Source organism: Chionomys nivalis, chromosome 21, assembly GCF_950005125.1.
Source record: "Chionomys nivalis chromosome 21, mChiNiv1.1, whole genome shotgun sequence".
Taxonomy (NCBI): Eukaryota; Metazoa; Chordata; class Mammalia; order Rodentia; family Cricetidae; genus Chionomys; species Chionomys nivalis.
The window spans coordinates 40,076,747-40,092,983 of record NC_080106.1 but is presented as its reverse complement, the minus strand read 5'-3'; the positions used below and the strand labels follow the sequence as shown (position 1 = coordinate 40,092,983).

Here is a 16,237-nt window from a genome sequence, read left to right as displayed (position 1 = left end):
ATCCCAAACCCCCCCCACACACACATGCACATATGTGTGTGCATGTGTATAATTCTTTGACAATGTCGCATATACCTAAATTGAATTTTGGGTCATTTTCACCCCTCCCATTACTCCCTCTCACACTTGCATGTACTCTATTGCTGAAACCCTGGTTCTCCCAATAAACCTCCTCTTACTATAATGTTTTCTATTTTTTTGACCCACTGAGGTAAATTAACGCTGTTTGTAAAAGCATGAGTAGGGGTACTGTGTTAAAATACCTTCTAAATACTGATATTTACACTCATAGCTTAGTACTCCTCTCAGCCTTTACCAGAGAAGCTTCGTTTTGAAGTGAATGGTCATGAATACAGCAACTCATTAATGCAGTGGTTCACAACTGGTCAAACTGGAAAATAAGCAACTGTGGAATGTTTGCATCTAAACAGGGCATCTACATCACCCACTCCAAGGCTCAGGGAACATCATGGAAAAGGAGGTGCAGAGAATAGAAGAGGCCGAGGTCAGGAAAGAGTCCTGTGAAACTCACCACAGCTATGGTGACCTGCACAAGACTGAGCCCATCACTACTTCACAGTGCATGGGAAAGGGTTCATGAGGCCCCACCTCTTACTGAGAAACTGGGTGCTGAGGGAGGGAACATTTCCTTCAGAGGAACAGCTTATGAGCAGACAAGTTATCTACCTTACTTTTTGTGGACAGGTTTCTCAATGAATCTGGAGCTGATCAATTTGATTAGATTGTGGGCTAGCAAGTCCCAGGGATTCTACTGTCTCTGCCGTTCCAGTGCCAAGATTATAGCTATAGTCCACTGTGCCTCATATTGCAAGTACTATTCCAAGCATAGTACTCACTCAGACATCCCATCAGTCCCTGGGTTTACATCCACAGCACTAGTTCATCTTCAATTTTAATATATAATTTTGCTAGTTCGTTGTTTTAAATAAGAAAAATGACCATAGACGACCTCTAGTTTTGCTTGAAGATTTGGAATGAAGTAGGTTTATCAGGGTTTAACTGTTTGTATTTGAAGCAATTGCTTGTAAAACAGTCAGTTTACAGAACCCAAACAGAAAATCAAAACCAGGACTTTTGACTGAGATGTGGAGGCCATGGGTAGTTTTAACTGGAGAGTCCTTAATTTGATTTGCTCTCTCCTTGGAAAAGGCTTCAGTGGTTTTATGCTTCTTGTCCTTTTTAATAGTTTTGGTTGGCTAAAAGAGGATGTTTCATGGGGTGTTGTGTTGCTTGTTACAAATCAGGCCGTTGAAGGGTTCTGAATCAAGCCAAAGATCAAGTCTCATCACAATTCTGTAACTTCTAAGTTTTGACAAAAAGTGCATTCTACTATATTAAAGTGATTAAGGGTACAGGGTTAGCTTTTTGGGAAGGTCTTATACTAAGATACCAAGAATGACTTTTAGTTGCATTCTCTCTCTCTCTCTCTCTCTCTCTCTCTCTCTCTCTCTCTCTCTCTCTCTCTCTCTGTGAATTATCAAAACCCAGGTACTCAGGTAGCTTAAAATCTTTAAGGGACTTTGTCACTAGGCAACTAGCTTCCATTCCTGAGCCTGTCCATTTCCTATAAACATTAAGTGATAAAATTAACATGGAATTTAGAACCATCAGTTTGGAGGACTAGAAAATTTCTTAGAATTGCTGAATATTCCAGTTAGTATAAAGAGTGCCAGCAATATATTTCTACTTCTAGTTATTTGGATTTTAAAGGGTGCAATTAAAAAAAAAAAACCTCTCAATGACTGGAGAAAGGAGTAGGGAAATTAGGGGAAGAAATTAAAGGGAAGCCTGGAGAATGGGAGACGCATGAAGGGGGTGGGATGCAGAGGGTAGGTGGCTGGGAAAATGTAGTTTTACCTTTGTTGGTGTTTGTTTCTTCATTAAACTTGCTGAGTTTTGGTTTAAAGTTCTGTGAAAAGCGACTGTGGGATCTCACACTTGTTAATAAGCTTTAAAAGACTAGCTTTAAAATACTTCCCAATGCTTTGGCCAAATTTAGTGTTTCTTTATTTTTATTTCCTGTTTTGTTTGGAGACAGGGTTTCTTTGTGTAGCTTTACTGTTCTGGAACTCACTCTGAGACCAGGCTGACCTTAAACTCACAGAGATTGGCCTGCTTCTGCCTCCTGAGTGCCGGGAATAAAGGGGTGACTTTAGCATTTTATCTGTTTTAACGAGGCATGCAAATAGAAGAGTTTTTAGCTCACTGTGGGTTATCTAGGTCCAGAGACCTAACCAATCACTCTTTTGGATATGACTCTTAGTCACGAAAAAACCTGGAGTGGCAGAAGAGAGCTTAAACCCTGCTTTACCGCTTCTGTGTGTACCTAATGAAGAAGTCTCTGCGTGCAACTCAAGACCTCTACATGAATCACAGGATGTACGAAACAACAGGGACTTACCCAGTGTGTCTGGTACAGCGACGGAGACAACTGAACTCAAGTACTTTTTGTTCTTGCATATGTGTTGATTCAGAATACTGTACAAAAACTGGAAGAGCCCTTTGGATCTCAATTCTCATACCACTGAATGTCAACACAAATTTGTTAAGACAGACCTTAAGCCTATAAAGAGGCTGTATTTCAGTATTTTGCAAACTGAGTAAACAACAGCCTTTGGTACAAAATTCAAATGAGATTTAAAAGAACAAAGAGCTGGCTGATAAAGACAAAGCTTTGGCTCTAGTCCTATATAAACGAGGCTATATATAAATAGTAGCACAGAGGAAGTGCTGGGCTTGACTGGCTGATATTCAAACTCTGGCTAGTCCCAGTAAGCAAAGATGAGACTTACTTTAGGGATTATTTATCTTTTTTAAAAAATTATTTATTTTATGTGTCTTTTGTTTTCATGCATGTATGTGTACCCATGTGTGCCTGGTCTCCTCATCAGATACCCTGGAAATGGATGTTTGTGAGCTACCATATGGGTGCTGGGAAATGAAGTCAAGTCCTCTGTAAGAACAAGTGCTTTCAACCACTGAGCCATTTCTCCAGTCCTGGAGTTACTTATCTTGACAGTTGAAATAGGAATATACCCAGGCAAGGACCAAAAAATTTGTGGTTTCTCTAAGAACAGAATAAAAATGAGCACCCTATACATGCCAACATGGCTACCAGACCTACTTTAATTTCAGTTCAGTTAGCCTACTAACTAGAATAACTGGGATGCTTTTAGAATAATTATCTTTTTAGTAAGTTCACCCAAGTGTTGCTAAGGTTATTAGAAAGAGTATATTCACATTTTGCCACTGGATTGAAAAGTGGCACAACTTTTTGGATGTTACATCTGGTAATGTACTATGGTTTAAAAAGTACAGGTCCGGAACAGTCCTCCATTGCTGGTGGGAGTGCAAACTGGTATAATTGCTTTGGAAATCAATATGACAATTTCTCAGAAAATTAGGAAACAACCCTCCTCAAGACCCAGCAATACCACTTTTGGGTATATACCCAAGGGATACTCAATCATAACACAAGGACATGTGTTCAGCTATATTCATGGCAGAATTCTTTGTCATAGCCAGAACTGGAAACGACCTAGGTGCTCCTTGGCCAAAGAATGGATAAAGATGTGGTACATTTGTACAATGGAGTACTACACAGTGGAAAAAAATAATGACATCTTAAAATTTGTGGGCAAATGTATGGACCTAGAAAACATCACATTGAGTAAAGTAACCCAGAACCAGAAAGACAAATGTAATATGTTCTCACTCATAAGTGGCTTTTAGAAATAGAGCAAAGAGCAGGGCAGGGTTGGCACACACCTTTAATCCTAGCACTCAGGAGGCAGAGGCAGGTGATCTCTGTGAGCTCAGTGCCAGCCTGGTCTACAAGAGCTAGTTCCAGGACAGGCCCCAAAGCTACAGAGAAACCCTGTCTCAAAAACCCAAAATAAATAAATAAATAACTAAACAAACAAGCAAGCAAAGCAAAGGAAAACCAGCCTACAATTCACAATCCCAGAGAACCTAGACAATGAAGAGGACCCCAGGAGAGACATAAATGGATCTAATCTACATGGGAAGTAGAAAAAGACAAGATCTTCTGAGTAAATTGGGAGCGTAGGGATCATGGGAAAGCGTAGAAGGGGAGGGGGGAAGGAAAGGGGAAAGAAGAGGAACAGAGAAAAATATATAGCTCAATAAAAACAATAAAAAATATATACAAAAATATGTACAGGCCTGACCTTGTAATTCTATTTCAGGTTTGAGAAAGGAATTACAGAGTATTTTTCAAAGTGCAGTGTGCACCAGTCACCCCCGGGGTTATCGGATGAGAGAGTGGTGGGTGAATGGGGTTTACTCCAAGCTGTCTCGAGGTCTAGAGCAGGATTCAAGCATCTGTGCATTTTCCTGATACTGGTGCTGCTGGACCCGGGACCATATATACTGTGAGGTCCCTGCAATAGGAAAGGAAAAGGGTCTTTTCCTTGATACTGAAGAGACAAATCTGGGTCAATAACAGATGGAGCAGAAGGTGGATTGACTGGTTCTTGTAATGGGATCAGGAGAATTGCTTTGCTGTTTTCTTAAGGCCCTACAAACATTTCTCATTGTTTCTCACTAGCCACACTTGTTAGGCATCTTTTTTTTTTTTTTAATCTAAAAAATCACCTCTACAATGTCTAAAATCTCCTCCTTCTAAGAACTTCTTCCAGATTAACTTTACTTGACAGAATCCTCATTTTCATTTCTGGGACTATTCACTAACTCTCTACCAATCTGACTTTGCTACCTTTCAATTTGTGCATTCGTATGTTAGCATTAGGACTGGACTATGTAACAGAAATACCAAAATGAACAGTTTAAACAGGATACTATCAAACTTCTGATATATGACAAACAAATTAGAGGTAAGCAGTCAAAGCAAAGTGCAGATTGTTATCAGAGAGCCAAGACTGTTCTGTCTTATTATTCAGTTAGGCTTTCTGTTCCCAAAGTCATCTCATGACTCAATGTGGATATTAGGTTGCCAGCCATTACAGCTTTCCATATTTACCATGACTGTATCATACTCTGCATGCAGGAAGACATGGCATAGGCTATTCCCTTCCTCTTAAAACAAACACAAACTAAAACAAAACTTTCCCAGAATCTAAACTTACTTTAAAACAAGTTTATTATAAATAAAAAGTAACAGTTTCCTTAAGATGTACATATAATTTTATATTTATATGGGACAAAATGACACAACCATACCTAACCTCAAGAGAGACTGGGAACAATTTTTATTATAACTGTGCTTTTTAACTAAAATTCAAAGAATTAATAAAGAAGAGTAATGGCTATTTGGCAAAAATCAAAAGTTGTGCTACAGACCTCTGTGGACTAATGTGCGTACAGCAACCAGTTATCTTTTCAAAGTATAATTTAGATCACATCATAGCCTTTCACTAGATCTTCCAAAAGATGCCCATTACATGTAAAATAAATCCACCAGCCATACTCTTTTGAGGTACAGTGGGATCTGGAACCTTAGCATTTCTTCTGATTGCTCTCCCATTACTTCAATGCTAAGTAGTTCTTGTCTTAGGGACTAACCTAATTATATATCTAGAATTAGTCTCTGCATGGCTGATTCCTTCATTCTTTCTGATTTTGTGAAGCTTCTCCAATCTATTTTATCATCTTTCTCCACTGTCACTATTATTTATAATATTCAATATTTGTCATGTGTGTATGTGTGCTTATTTAGTTTCTTCTTACTAAAGAGCCATGTTTGTCTGGTTCACTGACAAATCTTCACTGCTTAGACTGACCTGGCAGGTAACAGCACTCCATACAGATTAGAGGAAGGCATGAAGTGACTAAGCAGGGATCTGACTGCACACAGTACTGAGAGAGCTGTACTTACTGGCAAACTCACATCTCACTTAAAAAGTAGCACATATATAGCCTAGCTCTTTATCTGACCATAAATCAGGATCAGGGAGGATATGGAAAGAACAGACTTTTTTTATTCAGATACCAGACACTACTCTTGTTTATCAACTTGGCTCAACTTATCTTTGCTAGCAAGTAAACATGTCTCTTTCCAGGTATTCCTGTGGTAAGCATCTAAACAGTAAATATAAGGTTTGTTGAATCTGACAAGAGACGACAGCATAATGGCTTTTTTTTTTTTTTGAACAACTGTATTCCAAAGCACAAAAAAATACCCAAACTTAAATCTCCTCTATTACTGGTGAAGGATGAAGACGGTTGGTGAACATTACATCACTGCAGCCTAGATCCCCCTGCCAGGCACATTTCTAAGAAAGTGATCGCAGCAGAAGTGCTTTCTCCTTCCTGCACAAGAGACACAATGCGGTTAGTGAGTGCACTGAGGGCAGGTTTGTCTGCTACACCTTGATTAAAGGAGTCGACTTTCCACATCCATAGCAACTGTCATCAAATTTCCATGTGGTCAAGTCAGACCTGAAAGAATAACTGCTATCTTCTAGTGTTCTAATTTCTAGTATATTGCTCTATGCATGAGATCCAACCAACCTTAACCAGGACACGATTAAACTTTCTGATTACCATATGGTACTATGTCATTTTGTAAGAAACACACAAACATGTTGAAAGGTGGGTGGTTTTGGAACCACAACTACAGCAATGCTCCTCTTAATTGCTGCTCTGGGTTTTGTTGTTAGAATGCCTCTGAAGGGCTCCTGCCATTAAGGAAAGTTTAGGAATCCTGGTTAAATCAACTCTTAAGAGCCTCCTTTTTAACTCAATCTTAACCTTAAAGTATTCCATAAATTCATTTAAAACATCAATAATTATTCTGAAGAATAAATAGGAAGATAGATTGTGCTGAACAGGTAGAGCCTCTAAAATTTAAAATATTGTTTGAAAACTGGGTATGAAATTTGGAGTCTATCATTTTCCTATCGTATTCCCAAAGGACTGAAAGCAGCTTTGATTTAAACTTGCTTTATATTGCACACATTCTCCCCCCTTAAGGAACACTGTGGTTTTAAAATGTAAATTGGCTTCTAGTTCAACATTTATTATAATAAAGCCATTGTTTAATAAGAAATTTCAATTGATAATTAAGCAATTTATTCCAAGCTGTGTGTGTGTGTGCGTAGGTGGTGGTCACATTTTTAAAAGGCTGTATTAAAAAGAGGCTTTGCTGTTAAAGGGATAGTACCCCTGAACCTTTCCTGGATGAGGATTAAGATGAAAGAACAGAAGGCAATACTCAGTTCCGACAGACCTTTAAATACATGTGACTAAGAGTCCTTAAGCTCCATTATGTCATAAACTTAACCTCAGATTATACAGCTTCGAATATCAATAGCTCTAATAGGATTCCAAAATCTCAACAGACGATTTTCATAGGATTATAATGCCTAGCTACCGTAGACAGAAGGTTGACTCAAATTCTGTAATACCCGAAGGAGTTAATAACACAAGTAAAGTATTCACTTTCACTAATATCGAGAAGGCTCAAATAGCCAAATAATTCTTTTGTCATAACTGCTGCAAAATAGAAAAAGAATAATGGTATCTTTAAAAAGTAAAACCAGTGGCTGGCAAGATGTCTGTTTGTAAAGCTGCTGCCAAGCTTGACAATCTGAGTTCAATCCCCAAGAGCAACCTCCCATAGGTTCTGACTTGCACATGCATGCTGTCATATATGCCTGCACACACTCATGTGCACACACACAAATAAATTACTGTAATTTAATAAATCACTTTCTACTCAAAGCTTTACACTTGTTTCTGATATTTAACTGGAAACTGTCCATTATATTCCAAAACAAGGATTTGATCTTGTAGCATCTCTAATTATACAAGTGTTAAATGGCTACTTCAGAGAAGAACCTCTTGTTGTGGATAAAACTCACTTCTAAGACACTTAAGGGATGCTTGTTCATGCCTTGGTACCCAAGGAAATAGTAGCACTGGAAAACAGTAGTTGTCGTAAAGCATATTTTTAGTATTATTTATATAGGAAATACATGCATTTGATTTAAAAAGCAAATGACAACGTGTGCAGTAAAGCCCAAGCCCTCCCTTTTTCTTTCAGCCTCCAGATTATCTTCTCAGGTTCAAATTTTGTTAACATATTTTCTTTTAGTCTTTCCAAACCAAATTCTAATGCTTACAAGGCACAGTATAGAAGAACTAAAAATAGCTTGCACTCACTCTAGTAAGCCCACAACAGCACAATTATCTAGAGCTGTAAAAATACTTCTGCCATGTAAAAATAGTTCATGTTGAATAATATTTGAAAAAAATAATAAAAGCCAGATACTACACTGTTTTCACTGGAGCTCAGCCATCAGGGAAGGAATCCTTTCCGGATAGGCGCAACAGTCCGCGTTGGCCAGAGAGGGCAGTGTGTACCCACTGAAGAGACAGGCAGGAACGCTGCAATTCCTTGAGTACCCATGGAGATTGCCCAATCCAGTTCAGTTTCGTCCAGTTTTGCAGGTAAAGCTGCGTGTGAGTTCCAAGTGATTTCTCGCGGAAGGCTACTCAAATGGACTTGTCATTATGATGTTGCAACACTAACATGGTGGGTTCACGATTAGAATGAAGAAAATTCCCCTAAAGCAGCAGAAATCCAGCTGTGCATGTGGCTCGTTTATTATCAAAGAGTGAAACAAAATGTTCATTTCCAAGGAAATGACTGCATCAATCAGGAGTTCCAAGTAACGACAGAATTTTGGATTTGTTTTATGTACTAATGGAATCACTAAGAATTTATGGAATAACCGAAATATTTACTGGCTAGAAGGTTATTGGTTATCCTGGCACAATTTGAATATGCAAGCATTGATATATATATGTAGCTTGGTAGGTAAATATTTAAATTCAATGGTTCTAACGTCAATTACGAATTTATGAATATCTGTCCAGTTATGAAGTTTGTCTAAAACGTCATTAGTTCAAGAACGACGAAAAGTTCTATTGAACTTTCTAATAAAAACAAAATTTGAAAACACGGTGATAACACGGACGTGAGAAACACCAACATTTGTAATTGTGCAAATATCCAGATTCAGTGCTAAAACTATACATGCCCATATTGTCACTGTCTTAACGTCTCTCTCAATATGAAGAGAGATTTTAAAATAAAGCAGTCAGACATTCCATTTGCAATTAAATCATTAAGGAAAAAGGGAGTCAGTTAGTGAATGGCGGTGCTTTTCCCGGAGATTTATAAAAGGATCAATCCAGGACGAGTTTCAGAATAAACTTTGCCTTCATTGTAAAACGATCTAGAAATATTTAGCTGACATAACACCTCGGCGACGAGGCTTCCGAGCTTTGTGCGGTCGGCCGGCCGCTGATGACCGGCTTCCTCCTCCGCACAAGACTGGGCAGCAGGATCCCTCCCGGGAAGGCGGCGCGGGGTGCGGGTCGCGGGTCGCGGGCAGGGCGGCCGCGCGCAGCCTGAGCCCGCAGTGGTGTCGCAGCCTCCCGGCCGCAGCAGGTGGGACCCGCGGGAGGCGCGGGCGTCGCGGGGCTTCTCGGAAGCCTCTCCTGCGCGTCCGAGTCGGGGCTTTTGGGGTCTGTGCGGAATGACTTTCTGCGGTGGCGACCGGGGACCGCCGGCCTTCGCTCACACACTTTGCGAAGCGCGGCGTGGAATGGTCCGGGACGCGAGCGCAGTCGCCGGCGTCCCCCGGCCTCCGCTGCCCCTAGGGCTAGCTGGCATGGGCGGCGGGCGGGCGGCCTGGGCCAGACAAAGGGCGCGAAGGCGGCGGCGGAGCGGAGCGCGGCCTGGCCCGCAGGGGGCGCCGTCCGCGCCCGCGCTTACCTTTGAGGACCGCGCAGAGCTGCTCCAGGGCCATGGTCCTCAGCGTCGGCGCTCCGAGAGCGCCTGAGGCGGCGGCGCGGCGGTCACGGCCCGGCGCGATGCCTCCGCTCGGTCCCCATAGCCGGACGCCGCCGCCTCCCTGCAGCGGGCGCAGCGCCTCAGCCCGCCGAGCCTACTCCCCGACGGCCGCCGCCTCCCGCCGCGCCGAGGAAAGCTGGCGGCGCCCGCTCCCGCGGCGGGCTCCCTTGAAGTGGCGCGCGCCGGGAGCCCCGGCTCATTTAAGCGGGGAGCGCAGCGCCGCGTGCCGGCCGCGCGGCCACTGCGCACGCGCGGCCCCGCCCTCCCGCGTGCCCCGCCCGCCCCTCGCCTCCCGGGCCTCGCGCGCGGCGGACCCCTCCCTGCCGGTGACTCTTCGAGGCCTCCGTCCGGGTGCTGTCTTCCCGGCCCCTCGCCGAGGAACCCCAAGCCCAGATGCTCGAGAATGGGCTGCTCAAGCCTTGCTGATCTCGGTGGAGGGGCGACCTCGGTGGGGCCCTGGACGTGCGCTGGTGAGTTCAGGGGAGCAGCAGTAAGGGTTGTTGCAGTTGCTGATACTTCCACGGCAGTTCTTGAGCCGTGAGCAGGCTGCCAGGCATCGTTCTGCTAGTGGGAGCATCGCTTCTAGTCCTCGCCACTGTGGGCTGGAACTCTACACCAGCTGGAGGAATAAACTTTTTTGTCCAGGCTGAAATGAAGACGAGAGGCAAGACTGAATCCAGACGGTGGGCCACCCCAAGGACACCCCCAGCCATGGCCATACAGATGTATTTCACATCTGTTCACAACTGTGTAGTTTGGGCATTATCATGTTTTCCTCTGGCGATTGTGCTTTGAAACTGCCTTGGTCACAGAACTCCCATTGAAACAGCAACTACTTGAATGTAGGCATGCTACAGTCGTTATTTCGCACCTCACATATTTACTGGCATGAGTTCTGTGCATGGTTAACAATGATGCTGTTGGGCAGACAACTAGTATTAAGCCCTACCGTAATAGATCGGACACATAAATGTTTGTCCAGCGAATTATAGCTGAGTTAGAATGTCCGGCAACTGAACAAAATATCCCAAGGGTGTCAAGTTCTTTCTTTTCTTGACTGTCTCCAAGAAAGGCACAAAAGTGCAAGTAATTCACAAGTTTATAAATAAAACAAATTAACATTAATTAACATAAAGTTGTTTAACCCATTTGCTGTGTGCTTCAGTGGTTATGAAAGGTGTGTGATTTGGGTTTCTAAGCTAATCACCTGCAGTTCAATTAAAATTGCACCCAAGAATCAGCCAATAAGGCATTCCAGAACCTTTCCCACCAATAAAGTAATGATAAACGGGACCAGTAAGTAATAATTCAGTCTGAGTCCTGGGCAACAGTGGATAAAGAAATTGAGAAGCTTTTTGAGTTCTGGATCAATAATGCATAGTCGTTGACTGAAAAAAAACAGTCATCAGAGATGTGATGTCATCAGAGATGTGATGTCATCAGAGATATGATGTCATCAGAGATGTGATGTCATCAGAGAATGACTATGGAAGAGAAAAAAGAATGGAAAGGCTTTGGCTGGCGAGTGAAGGTGAGAGAGGTAGGAGAGATTGTCAAGTGTCAGGTTCTGGAGCTAAAAATTAAAGATGAGGTGGACTTGGAATATAGAGGCACAGTTGTTTCTCAGTATCCAGGAAACACTGGTTTTAGGACACCTGTCCCTTACCTCAGTCGGCACATGTCCAGTCCCTCAGAGGAAACGGTGATCATGTATGCTACACATCCTCCCGTAGGCTTTCAATCATTTCTAGATTAATTATAATACTGAACACTGTGTAGATGCTATGCAAATAGTAATTATTCTGTATTGGTCAGGGAGAGATGATAGGGAAACTCTGCACATGTCCAATACAGACACTTAGAAAGTGATGTTTGCTCCATTAGGGGTTGAACCCTCGGAGGCTAACGCCTCAGGATTTGGAGGCTTGCTTGAATGTTAAATATAGCAGTTTGTACTTTGATTTATAGGCCAAGGGAATCATTTTCATTAGTGGAGTCATGAAGTTCTGTGAAGATTAATCTGGCGGTGAAGTTGAGGGGGTAAAAGGGATAGATTAGGGAAACCATGGTAATTAAAAAAGTAAATGCCTCGTACTCACTTAGCTTTGTGGCCTTTATTGATAGAATCATGTTGATAGAATAGAGAAAGACTTCTCCAGTCTAACGGCTCGGGAGTAGACTTCAGTTGTAGAATGCTAATTTAGTGACCCACCTTAAGACACCTGTCTTTTAGATGCACTGTGGTAAAAAAAAAAATGTAATAAAGCAGAAGCCAGAAGAGTCTTCTGTGTGGCCATATGTAAGCTAAATCAAAAGGAAAAGACCACTCAGTAACACCCATTCTGTTCCTACCTTACTTGCCAGATTGGGGGTGACCGAGGACCCTGTTTTTGTAGTATCATGGCCAGTCCTTTGGGCATATACAGCCTCTGCCAATTTGCACAGGATCATTCCTGTAGTTCAGATTTGGTTTTCTCTTAACCAAGTAAGAGAAACATTTCATTAATGCTGTCTGTGCACACACCTTTAATCCCAGCAGAGGCAGGTAGATTTCTATGAGTTTGAGATCAGCCTGGTCTGCATAGTGAGTTCCAGACTGGCCAAGGCTACACAGACCCTGTCTTTAAAGAAAAGAAAAGAAAAAAGGAAAAGAGGGCCATTTGTCATTGACTTATTAATGAAATGAATCATTAAAAAATTAATAGACATGATCGAACATGCCTGTAATCCCAGCGCTTGGAAGACTGAGGTAGGAAGTTTGAGATGGAAGTAGCAGCATTTTATCAGAATGTTTGTATACTTAGTGGGCTTTGTTGCTTCTTTTTGGTAGTTTGGGAACTCTTAACTATAAAGGTGCGTTGCTATGCGTACAGACAATGCTTACGTTCCCTAAACAGTGGAAGTTAAACCCCTTACGAAGTGTGCGTGGTGTTTTGAGACGGGGGCCTCGATAAATACTGAAGGTTGACTGAGGCTGTAAAGGCAGAGTTCTGAACTGATGAATCGAGTGTCGCCATAAGAGCAAAGAAAGCTTGTTCTCGTCACACCGTCACCAAGGAAAGGCCATGTGAGGACAAGATAGTCATTTGCAAGCCAGAAAGAGAATCCTCGTAAGAAGCTGAATTGGCTGGTGCCTTGATGTGGGACTCCAGCCTCCAGCTCTGTGAGAAAATAAAGGCCACTATTTAAGCCACTGAGTCTACAACCTTTTGTGGCAGCCCAAGCTGACTAATTCAGAAACACAGCTAAGGAGGGCAAAGGGATTTATAACTTACCAAACTCTGATCCACAGAAAATCTGTTTTATTAAAGAGTAGTAAAACCGCCCTACATTAGTGTGCAAGTATGGCTACAATAATGATGAAATTGAGAGAAAAACCAGAAATATACAGGATCTCAGTGAGTGAAGACTGCACACTATAGAGCTGTGGTGGGGGCAGGTGTAGGGAAGGAAAAGGAAAAGGTACCTTTTAAAAAAATGTTTTGGGTAAATTAGCATCCTGTGCCATGGACATCTAGGAGACTGGAAGATTGGGAGAAAGGTGCCAACAAGCTTGCCTGTTGTTGCCGGCACTTCCCCGCCTTGAAGGCCACCACATGCCCTCTCCAAGTGCTTTTAACTCCACATTCCTCCCGTCTCTTCCACTTGTTTTAAGGGCCCCAGTTGATTAGCAAAGAAACCAACAGTATGACCTTGTTTAATATTAATTATCTCTTTAGAGACCCTGTCTTCAAATGTAGCCACATGGGTGTTAGGGCTGCACTAATTTGTAACATGCTAATTTACAGGTTAATGTCATTCAGTTCAGATCACGATACATGAATCCAGCTGTTAGTAACCCCAAAGAACATCAAGGGAATCAAAAATATGTCTTAAGGTAAACTATCAGCAAAACTTGTTTCCAAATTTTTGTTTAATTGCAAATTATGACAGTTTTAAGAAATATTGACTTTTTTGATAGTAATTTTTAAAATTTTACTTTATCAGGAAAACTTCAATTTATCAGGAAGATTTCTGGCCACCAATTACTTTCACTTCACTGTGAAAGACACAGACTCGTTATATTTATTAGGATAAAATTGATAACATAAATGGTATCTTCAAAGATAAATTTAAAGCTAAAATCTCATTTTGCAATGTCTGTTTACTTCTTGTTTAAATCTATTGTTAGCTGATAGAAATGCTTGTTTATCCATATAATATGAAACTATGTTTTTTTTTCCATTTTTCTTTTTTTCTCTTCTTTTTGCTTCTCCTCTCCCCTCCTCTCCCCTCCCTTCCCCTCTCCTTCCCTCCCCTCCCTCCACTTTTTTCTTTTGTGGTGCTGGGAATTGAGTCTGGGACCCTGAGAATGCCAGGCAAGGGTTCTATCTACCACAGAACCACACTCTTGGTTTTGTAACTATAGCATTAAAATGAAAACAGTTTGAGACAGGGTCTTGCTATGTAGCCTTGGATGGTATATGGTGCTCACTGTGTAGCCCAGGCTAGCCTCAAACTTGCAGCCTTTTTTGTGGCTCAGTCTCTCTCCTAAGTGCTGGGATTATAGGTATGTACCACCCATCATACCTGACTTTAAGCATTTTCTCTTTTTTCTCTCTTCTCCTTAGGCCTCTGCCACTTTCTGTAGTGAAGATCTAACCTAGGCGCACATGCCTGCCAAGAAAGCTCTGTGCACTGCACTGTAGTTGAGCCTTAAAGCATAACTTAAAGAAGGATACATTTACTTTCATGGAGATGAGTGTTTTGTGTGCATCTAAGTACGTGTACCACGTGTGCCTGGTACCCCTGGGGGCCAGGATTCCCTGGGATGAGTTATGGACAGTTGTGAGCCACCACATGGGTGTTTAGAAACAAACCTGGGTCCTCTGAAGCAAGGAAATACTCTTAGCTGCTGAGCTTTGTCTCTAGCATCAAGTGTTTATTAGGAAATAGCGATTTGTTGGAAATTCAGTTTAAAGGCTTGATGAACTAGGAATATTTGCACTGGTGGAAATACATGTATTATTTAATAATAAAACAATAACTATACACTAGTGATTTACACAACTCATTATATATAAATATTTACTCTCGACATGTGTGTGTGTGTGTGTGTGTGTAAGGCATATAAAGTTATAATTTGATGTGGGAAGATCGTTTGTTAATCTGTTGTTTCATTGGTTAATCAATAAAGAAAACTGCTTGGTCTGATAGGTCAGAAAATTAGGTAGGTGGAGTAGACAGAACAGAATGCTGGGAGGAAGTGAAGCAGACACCATGCCTCTCCTCTCCAGGGAAGATGCGATGAAGCTCCAGCCCAAGATGGACGTACGCTAGAATCTTTCTGGTGGGTCACCATCTCGTGGTGCTACACACATTAATGGAGGTGGGTTGATAAGGATGTGAGAGTTGGCCAGTAGGAGGCTAGGGCTAATGGGCCAAGCAGTGTTTATATGAATACAGTTTGTGTGTTGTTATTTCAGGGCATAAGCTAGCTGGCGGTCAGGAGCCCGGCGGCAGGAACGCTGCCCGCAGCTCCTACTACAATAATTAGCTAAAATTTTTACTTTGTTCTATAAAATATGTAACCTAGGATTTGTAATGAATCTCATTTATAGATGTGTTATCTAAAAAGAGATCTTTGAGAAAATTTTATGATATTTTTAGGGCTGTGACTGTACCTCAGTAGATAGAAGCATGTGTGGGATCTGCAGAGGGCAGGGGAATGCAGCATGTTCTGTGCCTCGAGTTTATCTCTGTAGAGGAGACTAGAAGTGTGAATTTACAGAAAACCTTCAATGAAAGTAAGAGCAGCCATTGTTTACAAAGCCTCCGAGAATCTAAGGCTCGTTGCTCTCCATTGCACCAGCTATAAGACTGTCAATCTTTTTGCTTGATTCTTATTATTATGCACTTTTCTTTAGAAACTATTCTAGTCTAATTTCTGTATGCTGAGTCCTAAGCAGTTGCATGTACTGAAAAATATTATCTTCATTTTTGTTTTCATCCTTTTTATAGAGTGCTGTGATGGACAGAGGTTGTTAATGTTAGTGCATTCCAGATGTTAAACAGTGCCTTACTGATGAGCGCTTTTCTTGTTTTGGTTGCTGCTGAATTTGAGCTAGCTGCCTGGCTGTGTAGCTCAGTCAGGCCCTCAGTTTTGGCTCCTTCTGCCACAACCCCCACTCTTCCTGGGCAATTACTGCATGTTTTGACTTGGAAGCCAGATTCTCCAGGATCATGGCGTTACTTATATTAAGCTATAAATAATTATCTGAGCTTGGAAATACCTACAAAAGATCAAGAGTTCAAAACCAGCCTGGCTACTCCAAGACTGTTTCAAAAACCAAACGAATTCAAACCAAAAACCCCAACCACAGCAACCCCAAC

The 16,237-nt window shown here is 41.8% G+C and overlaps 1 protein-coding gene across 2 annotated transcripts in view; it reads right to left on the bottom strand.

The window, feature by feature from the left end:
• The window catches only part of Neto2 (neuropilin and tolloid like 2), a 64,787-nt gene extending 54,720 nt beyond the window's left edge, over nucleotides 1-10,067 (bottom strand). Inside the window, exon 1 of one of the 2 annotated variants that reach the window (XM_057753691.1) lies at nucleotides 9,788-10,067. In XM_057753691.1, the coding sequence (XP_057609674.1) occupies nucleotides 9,788-9,821 (34 nt within the window). In that variant the 5' untranslated portion in view covers nucleotides 9,822-10,067. The remainder of the gene's footprint in view (nucleotides 1-9,787) is intronic. The other variant, XM_057753690.1, reaches the window with a different exon arrangement.
• Nucleotides 10,068-16,237: the final 6,170 nt, after the last annotated feature.